General features: G+C 46.9%; 1 protein-coding gene across 1 annotated transcript in view; it reads right to left on the bottom strand.

Moving 5' to 3' along the window:
* Positions 1–13,844, bottom strand: part of CDH4 (cadherin 4) — a 433,033-nt gene extending 419,189 nt beyond the window's left edge. Inside the window, exons 1-2 of the mRNA XM_074157675.1 lie at positions 13,785–13,844; positions 11,549–11,660 (exon numbers count right to left, since the gene is read on the bottom strand). Coding sequence (XP_074013776.1) covers positions 11,549–11,660; positions 13,785–13,844 — 172 coding nt within the window. The remainder of the gene's footprint in view (positions 1–11,548; positions 11,661–13,784) is intronic.
* Between the last annotated feature and the right edge of the window lie 2,509 nt (positions 13,845–16,353).

The following is a 16,353-nucleotide window of genomic DNA, read 5'->3' as shown; positions in this document are numbered from 1 at the left end:
TGTAACACAAGCCCCAACATTTCTAACTGCCCACTGCCCCCCACAATCCTCCTACGTGGGTTTTTTCTAGCCAGGAGGCATCTAAACCCTCCGGTACGATGAGAGCAGCTCGCTTGACATCAGGTCACTTTTAACTTGCAATTTCTCTTCTGTCTCGAACTCCAGGCCAACAAAAATAAATAAATAATCTCTTTCAGTAAACTTTGCAAAGAGATAATCAATCTACTATTCGGTTATTTGAACAAGCATCTAGAGTTTAGTGATCTAGAAATCATTAAACTTCTCCTGATGAGGGTTTCCTCTTGTAGTCTGGGGGTAGTACAGAAAAATCTTTGGATGCGATCCAAGTATTTTTGTAGTTGCCATCCTTGAAGATTTCATCACACCAAATCTTGCCATGACCTATAGTTTCTCCTTTGTCCAAGCAACCATACATGTATTTTTCTTCTTCTCTCCACTGGAAAGGAAAAACCCAAACATAACAAGCTGGTTTTTTAAAAAATGCCATTTACCCACACTTCCATCCTCCACAGAGGGTCAAAAGGCAAAAGCAGGCATTCAAAAGTGTTCAGAAGCCCATGAAAAGATAAATAAATGAAAGTATAATTCATCCAAATAATTCAGGCACAAAAAAATACTTAAAGCTTCTAGAGATGAGCAAAACAGTTGCTTTTCATGTGTAATTGTGTAAACCTTCTGTTTTCAAGGGAGCTAAGCAACCAGCCAGCAACAATTCGGCTGCTGAAAGACAAGTAGGAAGGCTTACAGGACCTGAAACGATGACTTTTTCTGATTCCCCAGGGAAGCACTTTCACTGGGGGGGGGGGGGGGGGGAGGAAATACTCTATAAATAATTTTCCATCTGGAAATCCACTAGCCCTACTCTATTCCTCCCTGAAGTGAGATGCTCCAGAATCAGATCTTAGCAGCAGAGGGAGTCTCTTCCTCTAACACAGGGATCAGCACGCATCTGGCTCCGGTTACCGAAAACACACAGGCACGACGGGCAAAGTTAAACAGAGATATTGAACAGTAAAATACTGCAGGGTGGGTTAGGCCTAATAAGCTCTAGGAGTAAGACAGGGATGATAAAAACAGGCAGTGCAACATCCAGCTGTTTGGTGTAGAGTGAACACCTTGCTCCCAACGCGTTACAGGATCAGAGAGATCCAAGGATGGGAAACGGGACACAGCAAAGGTCAAACTCCCCAGCCATCAACAGAGCGAACACAGACTCTGTCGAAGAGCCCGTACTCCACACACGGGTACAACACTCCCATTTAATGCTTTAGCTTTCATTTAATCCTCTTCCTTCAGCTCATGTTGGGATCAGTAACAGCCTCTTCAATAAAAGCATCCTCTCCTGAGCAGACCTCCCTGGCATCCCGGGGCAGCCCAGCCTGAAGAGCGTGTCCAGGACCCTGGAAACATCCCCCCAGTGCTGGGGCACTTCAAAAACCCTACAAATTCAGTGTGTCCAGCACTGGGCAGAACTGAAGCAATCCTTCCCTCCAACAGCATTTCATTTAACTTGCATTAACCCATCTCAGTCTAGACGGTTAAAATCCAAGATCTCAATTTTTGTAACTCTTGTAAAACATTTCCAGTGACAAACGGAGACATTTGGGTTCGTGTTGCTACAGATCCCAGATACACACCGTCAAGACACAGAAGGCTCAGATTACAGGCCACTATTTAAATTTTACTTATTTCAATAACTTTACCCAGAGCATAAGTTTCAATGGTTCATGGCCACAGCAGACGGCTCTATCACATGGGCCCTGCGACAGTCTGTTCCAAACTGGTTTTCTTCAATGCTTTTATTAACAGAACAGCTAAAGGAACACAGCATATGTTTGTTACATCTGCAAACGAGACGAACACAGGATGCAACTGCAACTCTGTTGGAGGTCAACATTAGCATTCAAAGCAACCCTAACAAAGTCAGATCAGGCCAATAAAAAAAAAAAAAAGAAATAAAAAAAGATGTAATGCAACAGAAGAGGAGCAAGGTAACCCAATTCAGCAGGGTTCCTCAGCTGCACATACAGAAATGACTGGGTAGGGAGCAGTTCCTCAAAAAGCCATGTGGGAGGTTATACTGGATCACAAGCTGAACATGAGTCAACAGTGCCATACCGTTAAGAAAAAAAGCCACCACCGCATTAGATAAACCAAGTGGAGTATTGCCCGAAGAACAGGCAGAGTAACCTCCATCTGCAGCTCTGCGAGACACGGCTGGCACCGTCCCACCAGCCCGGGGCACCACGCGCGGAGAGAAGGCGAGGGCTCGGAGGAGGGACCCCGCGCACGACACGCCAAAGGGAACACACAAGTGGTTCAACCCACAGAAACTGGAAAAAATTATTTTCAAGTGTGTTGGAGGGGGGAAAAAAAAAAAAAAAGCAAGAACTGCTCTCTGCCTATGACAAAAAATACAGATAGCAACAGGTTTAAATTGCATCAAGAGAGCTTCGGCTTAAACACAAAGGAAGGAGAGGGAAGCAATATCATATACCAGCTGTGGTCCCTATGATGGGACCTCCAAGACCATCATGGGGACAAAGCCCAAGGAGCTGCTCATGCCTGGAGGAAGGATGTCCATCAGACACCCTCCTGAGGCCCTGCAGCCCCATTTTTCCACGAGTCCATGAAATGCCAACAGACTGTAACGAGGACAAGCAGGTCCAGGTAGTGCCACAAACTCGGTGACATCAGTGAGACTTCCCAGAAATAACTGCGTGGCCAGAAGCAACCACAGGGCAAGTATCAAACACCCAGGACTGACTGAGTTATCTATTAATCATGACTTTGACCGTATCAGCAACACACAGGTTATTAAATTTTATGCTTTAAACTAGTCCCGATTTGCACCTTTTCAAATGCAACCTTTTCTTTATTTTCTATTATCTTCACAAGCTTGTTTCTTGATCTTTTTACTTCATATACCAATAATCCCAATATGCTTCTCACGCTACATGCTGAAGTTCACAGATGTTTGCTTCACTCACCTGCCTCTTCTGACTCTCCAGAACCGACACAGCTTTGTATTGGAACAATTTTTATAATCTTGACTATTTATCTTTGGATAATTGCTGTATTTATAATTATTTTAAAGACAATTTTGTTTAATAAGGATTGGAAATGCTACTAGACAAACTAAGTATAACAAAATTTTAGACTAAAAGTAATTTTTGTGACTAATCTATGAACTGCTACAAAATTGTGATTTATAATAGGCATAGTAATAGCTTTAATGATTGCAGTGCTTCCGGGTACCAGTGAAACACACAGATTGGCTCATTTCAAAGCAGAAAGGGCATTTCTATTTTTTTTTTCCTCCTTCATGGGTGGCCCATACATATCTTCAGGGTCCTTGGAGGAGCTTCCAATGTTCCCACTGTGCGTTCCAGACTGCGGCTGCTATTACCCTGCTAATGTTAATGGGCTGCAGCTCCCGCGGCCCCTGCGAGCAGCAGCATCGCTCCGCAGGACTGAGTTACTGCCACCGGCTCCCCGTTACAAATGCTGGCAAGTGGCAAGGAACAGTGGCAGAAAAGTAGCGAGGGCAAAGCAAAAAAAAAAAATTATAATTTTGTGTTGGAAGGGAATCTAAAGAGGCTGGCAAAGAGAGGAGCTGGAGCTGGGGGTCGTGAGCCCCGGGGCAGCCGGAGCGGCTGGAAGTCACCGCTTCCAAGGACAGCGCAGCCCATATGCCAGAGCATTTGCCACTTCTCTCTCCCTCTGTGCCACTGCAATTCTAAATTAATAAATAAATTAGGGGCAATGAATATAAGCAAGAAAAAAAAAAAATCATAAAGCCTGTGGCAAAAAGAAATCTTGTTCAACCCAACTATTTTTTATGTTGCAGAAAACTCGCTTGGGAAAAACTCACTTTCTGCTGAAAGGAGCGAAGCAGCCAGTACTAATGACAAATATTTTGGGAAAACAGAAGCTCCATATGTTCTCCTTTTATTCTACTAAAAATAAAGAGGAAACCAAGAGCTTTTTGAATTTAAGTGTAACATTTCCTTACGCCAGGAGACAAACTATGCCCAAGTTAAGTCTGGATGTTAACGGAAGCAAACAGCAGAATGCTGGTCACTGGCCTTTCAATTATTTTCTCCTTGGAGGTTACGCTTCCAAGAAGTTTCATAAATTCCCTGTAAGGATCATTTTTTTTTGCAGGCTGTTGCAATGCAACCTCTTCCAGTGTCTGACAACCCTCACACCAAAAGTTTCTTCCCCATTTAAGTGGGATTTAAGTGGCCATTTCCTCTTGCCCTTTCTCTGCACACCACTGAGAAGAGCCTGGTTCCACCATCTCTACACCCTCCCATGGGGTATTTATACACCGTGATAAAGCCTCCCCCTGAGACTTCTCTTCTCCAGGCTAAACAATCCCAGCTCTCTCAGCCTCTCCCCTCAGAAGTACTAATAAATAAATATTTAAAGGAAATATCCAACCCAATGTGACAGCACACTGGGCAGTAAGCAAACCCTCTGGTGGCACAGCTGGCCAAGGGCGCTTCTGAGCTTCACCTGAAAAAGCAACACCGGTGGGTCATTTAAGCACCAAAAGGAAAACTGAACGTGAAGCCAAACGCTCTTCAGAAACTTTGGCCGGTGCACAAAAGCTTTACAGACCCAAAAATGGCTACAGATCGAGCCCCCCAAGCCAGCAGAAACTCCTACGGCAGCACTTGAGGGCAGGGTCCTGAAGAAACCCGCCTCTAACCGCTGGCACAGGTTCACCTCAAACCCCTTGTCAAACCATTCAAAATTGGGTTCCTCAGGGCAAACACTGGTCTTTATTTTTCAAACACCACCTTCCGGTCTTAGCTCTTACTGCTCCTATTTGCCTAAAAACAAAAAAGTAGGTTTGATACAGGAACGGCATTAATTCTGAATGTACCAGTAACCTCCAATTGAGCAGAAACTCCCTTCTTTCCCTGTGTTACTCGAACTTATTCTATTATACGAAAAAAATATTAAGCAGATTTCCAATGAAATCCTATCCTCTGTAGTTTTAATCTCTTCTTGCCCTTCAAATAAGACTTTTAAGTTTTATCTGTATTACTAAAATATTGTACGAGCTGTGCACGTGGCCCGTGCTGCTGCCAAAGCAAGAACTCCAGCAGCTTCAGCCTGCAATGGAAGAAGCTGCCTCCGGGAGAGCCCCGCACCCACCTCCAGGGCAGAAGTCAAGCTAGAAGGGGGCTTGCACAAAAATATCAGTGAAAGCAGGCAATAAGAACTGGCATTAGGTTGACAAAAGTTAAGCAAGAAATTATTTCACTGCTAGAATAAATAATTTTCATTTACCACATGCAAAAAAAAAACACCCCAGCATTTCCAGAACGCTTTCAGCATCTGCTCTGCGAGATCAGAGCTCACGAGCTCCGTCAGCAACAGGCAGCTTCTGAGCACAGAACTGACTTGAAAATTAACATTCTCTAACCTTAAAAGACCTAACATTATTGGTTTGGAGTTCAAAAAGACAGGTATTTCACACTAAATAATGAATTGATACTGTTCCAGACATGGCTTACTTCCTTAAAGCCTAAGCATAAATAAAGAAATGAATAAATTATTCAATAGAAATTGTTGTTTCATTTTCTTCCTTAATATCTTTTTTTTTTTTTAGAGTGCCTAATTTGAAGCAGCACAATTCTTTAAAGACAAATTCCTGAAAAAAAAAAAAAAAAAAAAGAGAAGCTCTGAGTCTGTTGTTGGAGAAGCAGATTTAATCAGATAAAAATCAGTTAGCTCCCCAGAATGCAGAAAAAAAGTAATTTTACTTGGGTTTGAGGAATTTGGTTCAAAGCTCTGATCTAGAAAGCAATATATACAGTTATTAAACAGTGTAAGGGGATTAACTCTACAGAGTGTTATTGACTACTCTGGTCTCATTAACTGCAATTTTATTTAGATAAAAATGTCATCTTAAACATCATTTCTGTGTCAGAAGCTGGATCTGAAGAATAACATTAAAAACAAATACGCCTCAGCAGCTCCCCAATCCGCAGCTGCTTTCTGGGGTCTCCCCTGGAACTCACGACTGAAATTACGGTTTTGATTTGCAACTTGCCCATCAAGAGAAACTGCTTTTGAAAGGAGTTGTCCTGTGGAATGGGAGAAGTGTTTTCCGAGAGGCAGCTTCACTGGAGCACGTACAAGCTTAACATCGAAAGCCGATGTCTCCCTGCCTCCTTTTCCTCCAAGAAAGGAAGGAAGAAAGGTTAGAGAAAGAGTTCTGGGTTCCCGGTGGACTTCTGCCTACTTTCAGATTTTATGAGGGAACTGTGAAGCTAATTATGTGTACGATAACTCCAGTAGCTGCTTTTCATGCACAATCACAGACCAGAAAATAATGAAAGCGTGAATGGAAAAGTCTCTGTCTTTTAAACTCGGAGCAGCTCAGAGGAGGCAGGGGGTATCTCAGCAGGCTGCAGCAGAGCTTCCCTGATACTACCAGGACTCGGCAACCCTCAAGAGGGGCTCAAAAACCCCACCAAATACCAGAACAAAGCCCAACATTTCTCATGGCCTTCACTTCTGAAGGGCACTGGGAGGATGGAGGCACCCTGCACACAGCGGGGACACCTTGGGATGGAGCATCCTCCCAAGGACGCTTCAGAGGTGGACCTCCAACTGCTAAGGCCTTTAGGAACCAAGGTCCTACCAAAATTAACAGGGTACCTACATATTTTTTGGATTCTAGATCCAGGAAAAGTGGGAAGCCAGACATATGGACAGGTAGAGTGTCCCCATTAACCAGTTCGCATATCGGGGCCACCCAAGGCTGCAGATCCACGCTTGACTGCAGGTCACTGCTGGTGACCCCAGGGGATGCTCCTTCCCCCTGGGTACTCAGCAAAGCGAGTAGTCCTCCATAAAGACTTGTCTCATGCTTTCACAGGGGCCAAACGTCATGTACGCAGCAGTATTTTGGGGCTGTATGACTATCTTCAAGTAGAGCTGTCAGTACATTTCACCAACACACTCTGCATTCCATTTCCTCTACTGCCTCCACCACAAGAGCACAGAATATTTACCTCCAGAGGGTATCCCTACAGTTACTACTACAGGAACTACTAGTAACAAGACTCAAATGTGGTTGGCAAAGCCTTGCTCAGGCTCCCCCCTCTCCCCCCCCCCCTTTTTTTTTTTTTTTAAATTTAATATTTGCTTCTACGCTACCCATGAAGATTTGGGGCATTGGGTTTTTTTGGTCTGTTTCTATACTCACTAAAGAGCATTCACAGCCTAAGTTCTACTACTGGAGGTGATGAGGGCTGAATAGCATGGAGGTTTTGAAACTTCAGTGGGGAGAACAAGAGCCTCTGGCCGTGAAAAACATCCTGTCTCTAAAACACTTATGAGAGATGGCCTCCGTACTGAATTCTTACGAAAAAACCAAACAGGTATTTCAATGAAGTTTTCATGCATTTCATGTTATTCGTTTTTAACCAAAAATAACGCTAGTAAAATCCTAGCATGGAAACAACTACATTTTCGTACATTTGCATGAAGCTTGGCTACCTTCGGTTTCATACACTTGCTTAAAGCAGAACATGCTGGCACAGTTTATTCATCTTCCCGTATGAAAATAAACTCTGCTTCCACACGCTTCTACCCAAACGTAACTGCCTACACAAGTGAAGTCCTCCTGCTGCACCAGTACAGGCACTATTTAGGATGGGCAACAGAGACATGAATCACTGCAGATTAAGAGATGCACAGAAAAACAGAAGAAAGAGGCTGCTCACGTTGTCTCCTGTTTGTAGGGAAAGCCACGAGTTACGTTGTTTGGCTGCATTTCTGAGAGGTGACCTGCTAGAGCTGTGATGGTACCAGGCTGGAAAATAACGCCTTTAACACCGTGATGTCATTCCACCCACCACCAGTTACCACGGTCTCACAGCATGCCAATAAAACCTGAATTCCTCATTTTGAGAAATATCTTTTTTTTTAAAAAAAAAAAAAAAAGAAAAAATTACAGTCTCCAAAAACCTTACAAAAATGGGAAAGGGCATAGACCCAATATCAACAGCATCAGCCCTCCTTAGATCATATTGTCTATCACTGTGAGCATCCTACTCCTGATGGCTCTCCTTCCCCGAGAGGCCACTGACCATCATCATCCCCACACACTGGAGTTAATGGTCCTGACCTGTCCCCAGTGCAGCACCGCACGTCACTGCTCCCCACCTCGCAGGGCCAATGTTCTTACCATTTTTAGTTAACATGAATAATTAACAAAGAGAAAGAGATACCCATGCCATTATCATCCTCTGCCATACTGAAGCCTTGAGATTTCTCCTTAGGCTAAAGAGGAAAATTGTTAATGATCTTACTTTAAACATTATCACGCATCAGTGACCAACACTGTTTATTACACTGCAAACAAAGACAAAGACCAAAAAATATAACCAATTACACCCCACTAACTTTTATTAAGAGCTGCAGGGAGGGCATTTCCAAGGAAGACACTCTTTCCACAAGTCAGCACAGCTAACACCCCATCACTGGGCAGCAACGTCAGCAGTGATGTGTAATATGTGGTATTTGTGGTACTACTGGGGAAAACTATTTTAAGTCTAACTAACATGAAATTTTTAGAATGCAAATGCTTTTCATTTATATATAAAACAAAATGCCGTGACATTTCTCCCATACATTTATCATAAACAAGTTAATTACTGTGTAACAAATCGCTCCTGCTAGAATCTGTATGTTTTGAGGATGTTAGAGAGCTGACTCAGGCAAATAAGATGAACCACAAAGTAGCAGTTAATAGCTTATGGCATACTTATAATAAAACAATGACTCTGTAAAAGCTCTTGTTGTCAAATTAAGGCTAAGCTATTTCCATTGGAATAAGTCAATTATAAGCAGTCATTATCTGTTTAACTTGATTCAAACCTAGAATACTACAAGCATTTTCATTTGGGTACAATCAGAACACTGCACACATTTGAGAGCTGGGTAGTAGAAAGCTTAGAAGGGAAACGCTGGTTTATTGTCACAAAGCTTGTCCCTGAACCACGTCACATCCAAACCTCCCAATGCCGGCTGGAGTCCACCACCGCGCAAGGTCTACGTGGTACCTCACTTCTGATGGACAAACCTTGAGGGGGTATCAACTGCCCCAGGACTCCTCACACCCCCTTCCTGAGGACAAAGTGAGGATTCTGCACCATAAAGACTTTCTGTTCGCCCACCGGAATCCCCCGAGAGCACTTTGAACTACATTCACACCTCCGCCCCCCAGTTCCATGAAAGCACTGAAAGGTGGGTTCCCACCTCTGTTTCTGAGGCAAGCATCCCATTTGGGCTGGAGATGAATTACTGAACGCTGATGAATAAGATGGTGGTAGCTGGCAGCCAAGCTCTGCGTGGTGAGATGGTGTGAAGTGGTACATATGTCAATCTATCAAACACGATAATGTAAGCAATCTGAACCCATTTTTGGTCTGAACTATTGTACAATACTTCACCCAGATGGAAGAAAGAGATAAACATTTCATGCTTCAGACATATCAAGTGTTAGGAAGTAAAATTAAACCTAAACTGGAAAACTACCAATTTTACATGCTAGAATATATATAAAGAACAACACAAGCCTGAAGAAGAATTTTATGCAGCAGATTTTCTCCCCCAGTAATGTACAAATTAATTAGATAAATTTGTTTCCTATGATAAACAGCAGCATGTATTTGACTGTAGATTAAAAGGTGTAAAGACTATAGTTTACTTATTAGTAAACACAGCTTTTGCACTTCTTTATCCTTCAGTTGACAGACTGCTTGCACGTCACAGAACCCGTGACGATGTTATCGGGACACGCATCTCACAAGTGGCGCACGCACACGTGATAACCCGAGGGCCAGCTCAGCCCCAAACCAGCGGCAGGTCTGGGGCTGACTACAACCGACCCCTAAAGGATGAAATGAAACAGAAATATATTTTCATTCCAATCGACCTGACAGCCTAAATACAATATAATTTCATATTTAAAAATTATCAGTTGCAACTGAAACGAAGCGACAGCCTCTACGCTGTCTCCGAAGTCACTGCCAGCGGACTCCTCCGAGCAGACCTGCCCCAGCCCTGCTGCCCACCTGCAGGAACAGGCAGCACCATTTATCAAGCACTAAACTGCACAAAATCCTCCTCTTCGCAAATCTATTAATGACACGATTTTCTGGTAGTTGGAGGACACTGTTTATCAAATAATTTCCTACATTTTGCCTAAGGTTGGCTAAAAAGCATGAAATTTACTCAGTTTACATATTGAGCTGTTAAGCCTTGCAGCGTATGGGAAAAAAAATTGCTACTAAATACGTAAACAATTGGTGTTTGGTCTCTTCATGTGTTACTATGTTCTTGCGTTTGTGCGTGTCAAATGCCTATTTGGTTATCTTTCAAACTAAAAATAAACTCCCCAACGTCTACAAATTGTTGCCAGGCCAGTCAAGAGAATTCCTGAACAGCACAACCAAGACAACTGGGCTCAGAAACAAAACCGATTGCCAGCTCGTGTAGAGAAAAAACGGCCAGTCCTGGATTCTGCTGAAGCCAGAAAGAATACTGACAACTCTCCCTCTCTTTCGAGAAAAATCAAAGTAACGGAGCAGGTGTTTGCTCCGGAGGAAGAGAGAAATCCCAGCTTTCTGGCAGAGACACACGCATGTGAGCGAACGCACGCGGGAGAAGGCAGCAAAGGGTTTACAAGCCCTGGAGCAGAGCATCAGGTCCCGATGAGCTCCCCGACTTCCACCATATGCTGGGCTTTTAGAACTGCTGTAAGGCCCACCAACGGTCACTGATTTCACTCGAGGGGGGTACAGGGGGAGGCGAGAGGGGACTTTATTTTTCAAAAATTCTCTTGGAGTAAAACAGTGATTTCCTGCATAATGCAAACATAAAGTTTAATTATTTTTAACTTGAAAGGGAGACAGATCAATACATAGGATAATCTATTGTTATCTGGATTACGAAGACGTCTTAAGAGTTTACAATCACAAAAGTGGTTATAATCCTGCAATTACTATAAAGCTAATTGGTAGTTTCTTTTTGCCTGTGTTTTCATGTTGTCAGTGGGGCAGTAATGAAAATGAATGCCACATTTGTGAACAGAATGTCTGTAGGCTTGTTTACCACATTTCCAACAACAACGTCTGCTTTATCATGCATTTCAAAGCAGAGATAATTTAAGGAACTTCGAATTTCATACATAAGAATACTTTCTAAAATATCAAATGTAGAGTTCCTTCAGACAGGGTGGGAGTGGGAGACTTGAAAGCGACGTGATGACCTCACATACTACAGGCAAACAACCCACCTGAAGCAGGCAGCATATGGACTTTGAATAGTTCATCTGTATTCAAACCTGCACTCAGGTAAACCACTTAGTGTTTCATCCTCCTACAAACATAATTCTGCAGACAATTTCACCATCAAAACCAGCATCTTTAAGCCTCCTTTCACCTCCTGAAAATACAGTTATTGCAGAACCTATTAAGCTTTTTATTCCACTTACCTTTGAGTAACTTCTGCCCTTCCATGATGTTCTGGGAGACGAACGCCGTGTAGTCATCTTCTGAGAAGCCAGGCTTGCACGTGGGTCTAACTGTAAGATCCCCATTGTGTGCCTGCAAAAACAGAACAAGGAGAACACACCCCATGAATTCAATCATTCGGGAAAGCGTTCTGCACCCAGTGACGGGTGTTTAGGCACGGGCTAAACCTGAACAGGGAAGCAGTGTGCGAGCAGAACCCGCTCGTGCTCAAGTGCCCTATCTCTTGGAGCGCATCCATACTGGAGCTTGCAAAAAAATAAAACGGGGCCAGAAAATAGTTGCCCGACTACAATAGGGAGCATTGTTTGTAGGAAGGCTGGATACTGGGCACTGTCAGAGGAGGGGAGGAAACAAAGAGCAGCGATTCATCAAGGCAACATCAGGCCTTTGCGTGGCTCCAGTGCGAGCTCCAGCTCGCACTGGAGCCACGCAAAGGCCTGACGTTGCAGCATCCAAATCACTGAGTTTTGCTATTGAGAAACTGGGCAAAACCTTGGGGGACTGAAGGAGGAGAAACATCCCAGCTCGCAGCAGCCCCCAGGAGCTTTTGATCAGCTAAAGTCCCCCTCCTCCTGAGGGTCTGCCTGCTGCTGCCCCTGAGACACACGCACGCACCCCCCAACGCACACAGTGGGGACAGAGGGGCCGCTGCTGAATACCGCAGCCTCACGCACAACCTGCCAGCAGCCAGGGGGAAGCATCCAGCTGAACACCCCCTGCTCTGCTGCGACTCCAGACCACGCAGAAGGGAACCAGCCCCAGCCACGGGAGGGGTCAGCCTGGTCCTTGGGACGGGGCAGCCGCTCCCCAGCGGGGAGGGTCCCAGAGCCCGGCTCCAGCCAGCTGGCTGGAAGCACATAATCTAGTGATTTATGCCTAACAAGCGCCAGGTGATTTATGCACAAACAAGTGGTGGTGGCAAGGGATTTCCAACGCTCCCGGGCTGTCGGCACGGCTAGCCAGAGCATCGCTCAGCCACGCAGGCTGCGCCTCCGACACCTCCAGCCCCACAGCTCAAGGGTGAAGCCGGGGGGCCGGGATAGTCATTGCCCCGAGAAAGTGCAACTCCAGCCGCGTCCCTGCCTCCCCGGGGAGCGGGGCACAGCTCCCCCGCTCCCCAAAACACGCACAGGCACAGACGATGCTGCAGCACAGAGAGGGAAGGGAAGGGAAGAGGAGCGGAGCAAAGGGTCCTTTCGGAGGAGCTTAGTAAGCAGAAAGCAAGCCAAGGTACTCTGCTGAAAATCCCGCCGGAGAGACGGATGCCAGCTACTGCCCGGGGAGCGCAGGGAGCCGCGGCGCCGGGGACTCCGGCCCTCGCTGCCAAGATAATGCCGGAAAAAAAAACATTTCCAAGGGTCTGAGCGACCATACCGGGCTCTGAGCCTGAAATCACCCCGTTATTACACCGGGGCTCCCCCCGCACAACCGCCGGGGGTGGGGACACCCCCGCAGGTCCCTTCCACCGGGGGATTCCGGCCGGGAAACAAGCGGCTCCCGTTCCCGCAGCCGGTCCGACACGACCCGCAGCAGCCTCCCCGCTCGCCCCGCAACGCCGCGGCCACGCGTTGGGGCGCTTGTCGACGTTCCGCAGAGAGCCCTAAAAGAGTGAAAAACCCTAAAACCCCCCAAACTTCCCAGACCATTAGCCCCCCGCTCTGCTCTGCTCAGGCCCGCTCGGGGGGTTTACGGGCTCGTAAAAAAAATCAAAAGTTAAAGGCACCGCGGCGGCGGCGGCAGAGGAGGGGCGGCCGGCGGGGCTCAGGGGGCGCTGGGCGCGGAGGCTCCGCGGGCGCGCAGAGCTCCGGCGGGCGGCACCGCGGCGGGACGCGCCGCTGCCCCCCGAAGTTTATCTGGCGCGGCGCACCGCGGAGGGCAAGTTTCGCCGGCACGGCCGGGGCACCAGAGCCCAAACGAACGACGGCGCCAAAAAAAAATAAAATAAAATAAAATAAAAATAATAATAATTAAAACCTGTAACGATAAATTTTTTAAGAAGGGAGAGAGGGTGACAGCGACAGGAGCTGCGCCGCTCCGCTCCCGCACACTCAGCCGCCCCCGGCCGTTCGGGGTCGGGGCGCGGAGCCGGCCGGGGCGGCTGAGCGTGCGGGAGCGGAGCGGCGGCGCAATCCCCGCGGGGCGCGGAGCGCGGTGCCCACCCGTTCCCCACCGCCCCCGCCGGGGCGCCCCACTTACCGCCGCCGAGCCCCAGACGGGAAGGAGCAGCACCAGCAGCACCCGCCAGCCGGTCCTCATGGCCCCGGCGGCGCCGGGCTGTGGCTGTGGCGGCGGCCGCCCCGCGGTGCCGCTGCCCGTGGCTCGGTGCCGGGGGCCAGCCGCTCTCTGCCGCCCCGCTCCCGCCGCCGCTCGGCGCCCGCTCTGGGCTGCAGGTGAAGCGCCCGCCCGCGCGCCGCCGCCAGGCCCCGCCCCGCCGCGCGCGGGCACGCGCCGCCTTAAAGGCACAGGCACCGCCCCGGCCGGCCGCCGCCGGGGCCCCGCCGCCTCCCCCGGTGGGCTGCGGAGAGGGGCGAGGGGGGATCCGCGGCCGCGCAGGGGAACCCCGGGAGACGCAGCTCGTCCGTCCGCAGGCCAAACTTACATGTCCAAAGACGAAAAATTAATGTATTCAGGGAAAAAAAAACAAAACAGCATATCCAGGGGAGGGACCTGTCCACTGAGGGAAAAGTGCCGTTATCCACTGAGGGGAAAGGAGCGTTACCCACTGAGGGAAAAGTGCTGTTACCCACTGAGGGGAAAGGAGCGTTACCCACTGAGGGAAAAGTGCTGTTACCCACTGAGGGGAAAGGAGCGTTACCCACTGAGGGAAAAGTGCTGTTACCCACTGAGGGAAAAGGAGCGTTACCCACTGAGGGAAAAGTGCTGTTACCCACTGAGGGAAAAGGAGCGTTACCCACTGAGGGAAAAGTGCTGTTATCCACTGAGGGGAAAGGAGCGTTACCCACTGAGGAAAAGTAGCAAATCCACTGAGGGAAAAGTGGCATCATCCACTGAGGAAAAATGAGCAAATCCACTGAGGGAAAAGTGGTATATCTAGGGTATAAGTAACATATCCAGCAGAAAGATCTACCCACTGGGCAAAAAACTAACATGTCCAGGTGAAAAACAAGTGTATCCGGTGAGGAAAAAAGTAGCACGTCCCCAGGAAAAGCTGACGTGTCCCAGGGGTGATGAGCGTGCCTGGTGAGGAGAGCTGGGCCCAGGCTGTGAGGAAAAGGGGGGGTGTGGCGGGAGTAGCATATCTACAGGAAAAATTAACATATTGTGGGGGGAATAGATCCAGAGAAAAGCTAGCGTACTTGGAGAGAGAAAAAAAACAGATACCAATCAGAGCGGGGACCCGCTCCTTCACCCCGGGGTGCTGGGGAGAGGCCTGGCTTGGCGCCCGGTGCCAGGGCTCCCTGAGGGCAACCCAGGGCCAGGCCCGCTCCGCGTCGGTGGCAGATAAAGCTCCACTGAACTAGAGGTTTTCTGGTGTAAAAATAAAGGCAGATCAAAAACAGGGCCAGAAAGCGAAACTTAAGTCAGTTTAGTTTTCACAGGCAACCAAAAATGGAAAGCAGCAGCTTCGCCTGCTAAGTATGGCTCCTGCTATTTTCCTCCAGCCTGACCCCAGCATCCACATGCGATCTTTTTCCCTTCTGAATGCAGCTCCACTCCACAAATAGGCATTCTCAGGCATGTATATTTTGTGCTTATAAATCCAACAACCATTTGCATAAAGAGATGCACACTATCTGATGTACGTGCAAAATCAGACATTGCGGCTGAAAAATCTGGCCATTAAACTATTGTGTTAGATTCGCGCATTTCCGAAGGAATGAGACACATAAATCCACCGACGGCATCTTTGGCTATTGAGTAGATTTAATAGCATTGTGTTAACACCTAGAGATGTTAGCAAAGAACTGAGACCTCATTGTATTAAGCTCTGTAGACATGAATAATGAAAAGATTGTTCCTACCCCACCAATTTACAGCCTTAGTGGATTATGGGGTTTATTTTGTTTTTAAGGAAGTATTTCTCAGTTTGTTATGTAACATCAAATAAATCCCATCATTGTAGTGAATTTAGTGTATGCCCTTTTTTATGAAGCACTTTCACAAAGGAAGAAATAGCCAAGTGACACCATCGTAACACAAATAAATCCTTATATGTATATTTCAAATCTAAATTTGTTCCTTTTATTTTTATCCTAAATTTCAAAGTTCGGAGTAGATTGTTCCAGGTCGAAGGGCGGCTGCAGTTGTTGCTATTTAAATAAAGCTACAAGTACTCTGGAGGCTTCTGGGGCTATTTTGGACGCGTGCAGCTACAGCGGGGCTATTTCCTGGTGACTACCTGTGGCCGGTTGTTTGGACTCCAGCTGGACTGCAGCTGTTGCTATGCCTGTGCTCGCTCGGTTTGATAACTTTGTTAATATGACAAGTTCTACAAGTATTGTCAAAATAAGTCTGACACCACAACAGATTGTGAAGAAAAGGCAGAGCACTAGTGAAAAAAAAATAGAATTCTTCAACATGTTTACAGTTGATTTCTAATCTGATGGCAAATTGATTTTTTTCCCAAACTAGATTGCTATCCCTCTTTTCCGAGTGGTGGTAACTGACTCCGTACTTGGGGAACACGTCTGCAGATGGAGGGAGTATGATTTACACTTTCGTTTCTAATAGCACTGGCCTAACTGGGACACCGGGAACCTTCCCACACTGGGGTGTTTCCAGAAGGATCAGGGGAGAATACAAA

This window comes from Numenius arquata, chromosome 12, assembly GCF_964106895.1.
Source record: "Numenius arquata chromosome 12, bNumArq3.hap1.1, whole genome shotgun sequence".
Classification (NCBI taxonomy): Eukaryota; Metazoa; Chordata; class Aves; order Charadriiformes; family Scolopacidae; genus Numenius; species Numenius arquata.
Note: the sequence above shows the minus strand (reverse complement) of the source record. Positions and strands in the feature narration are given on the sequence as shown.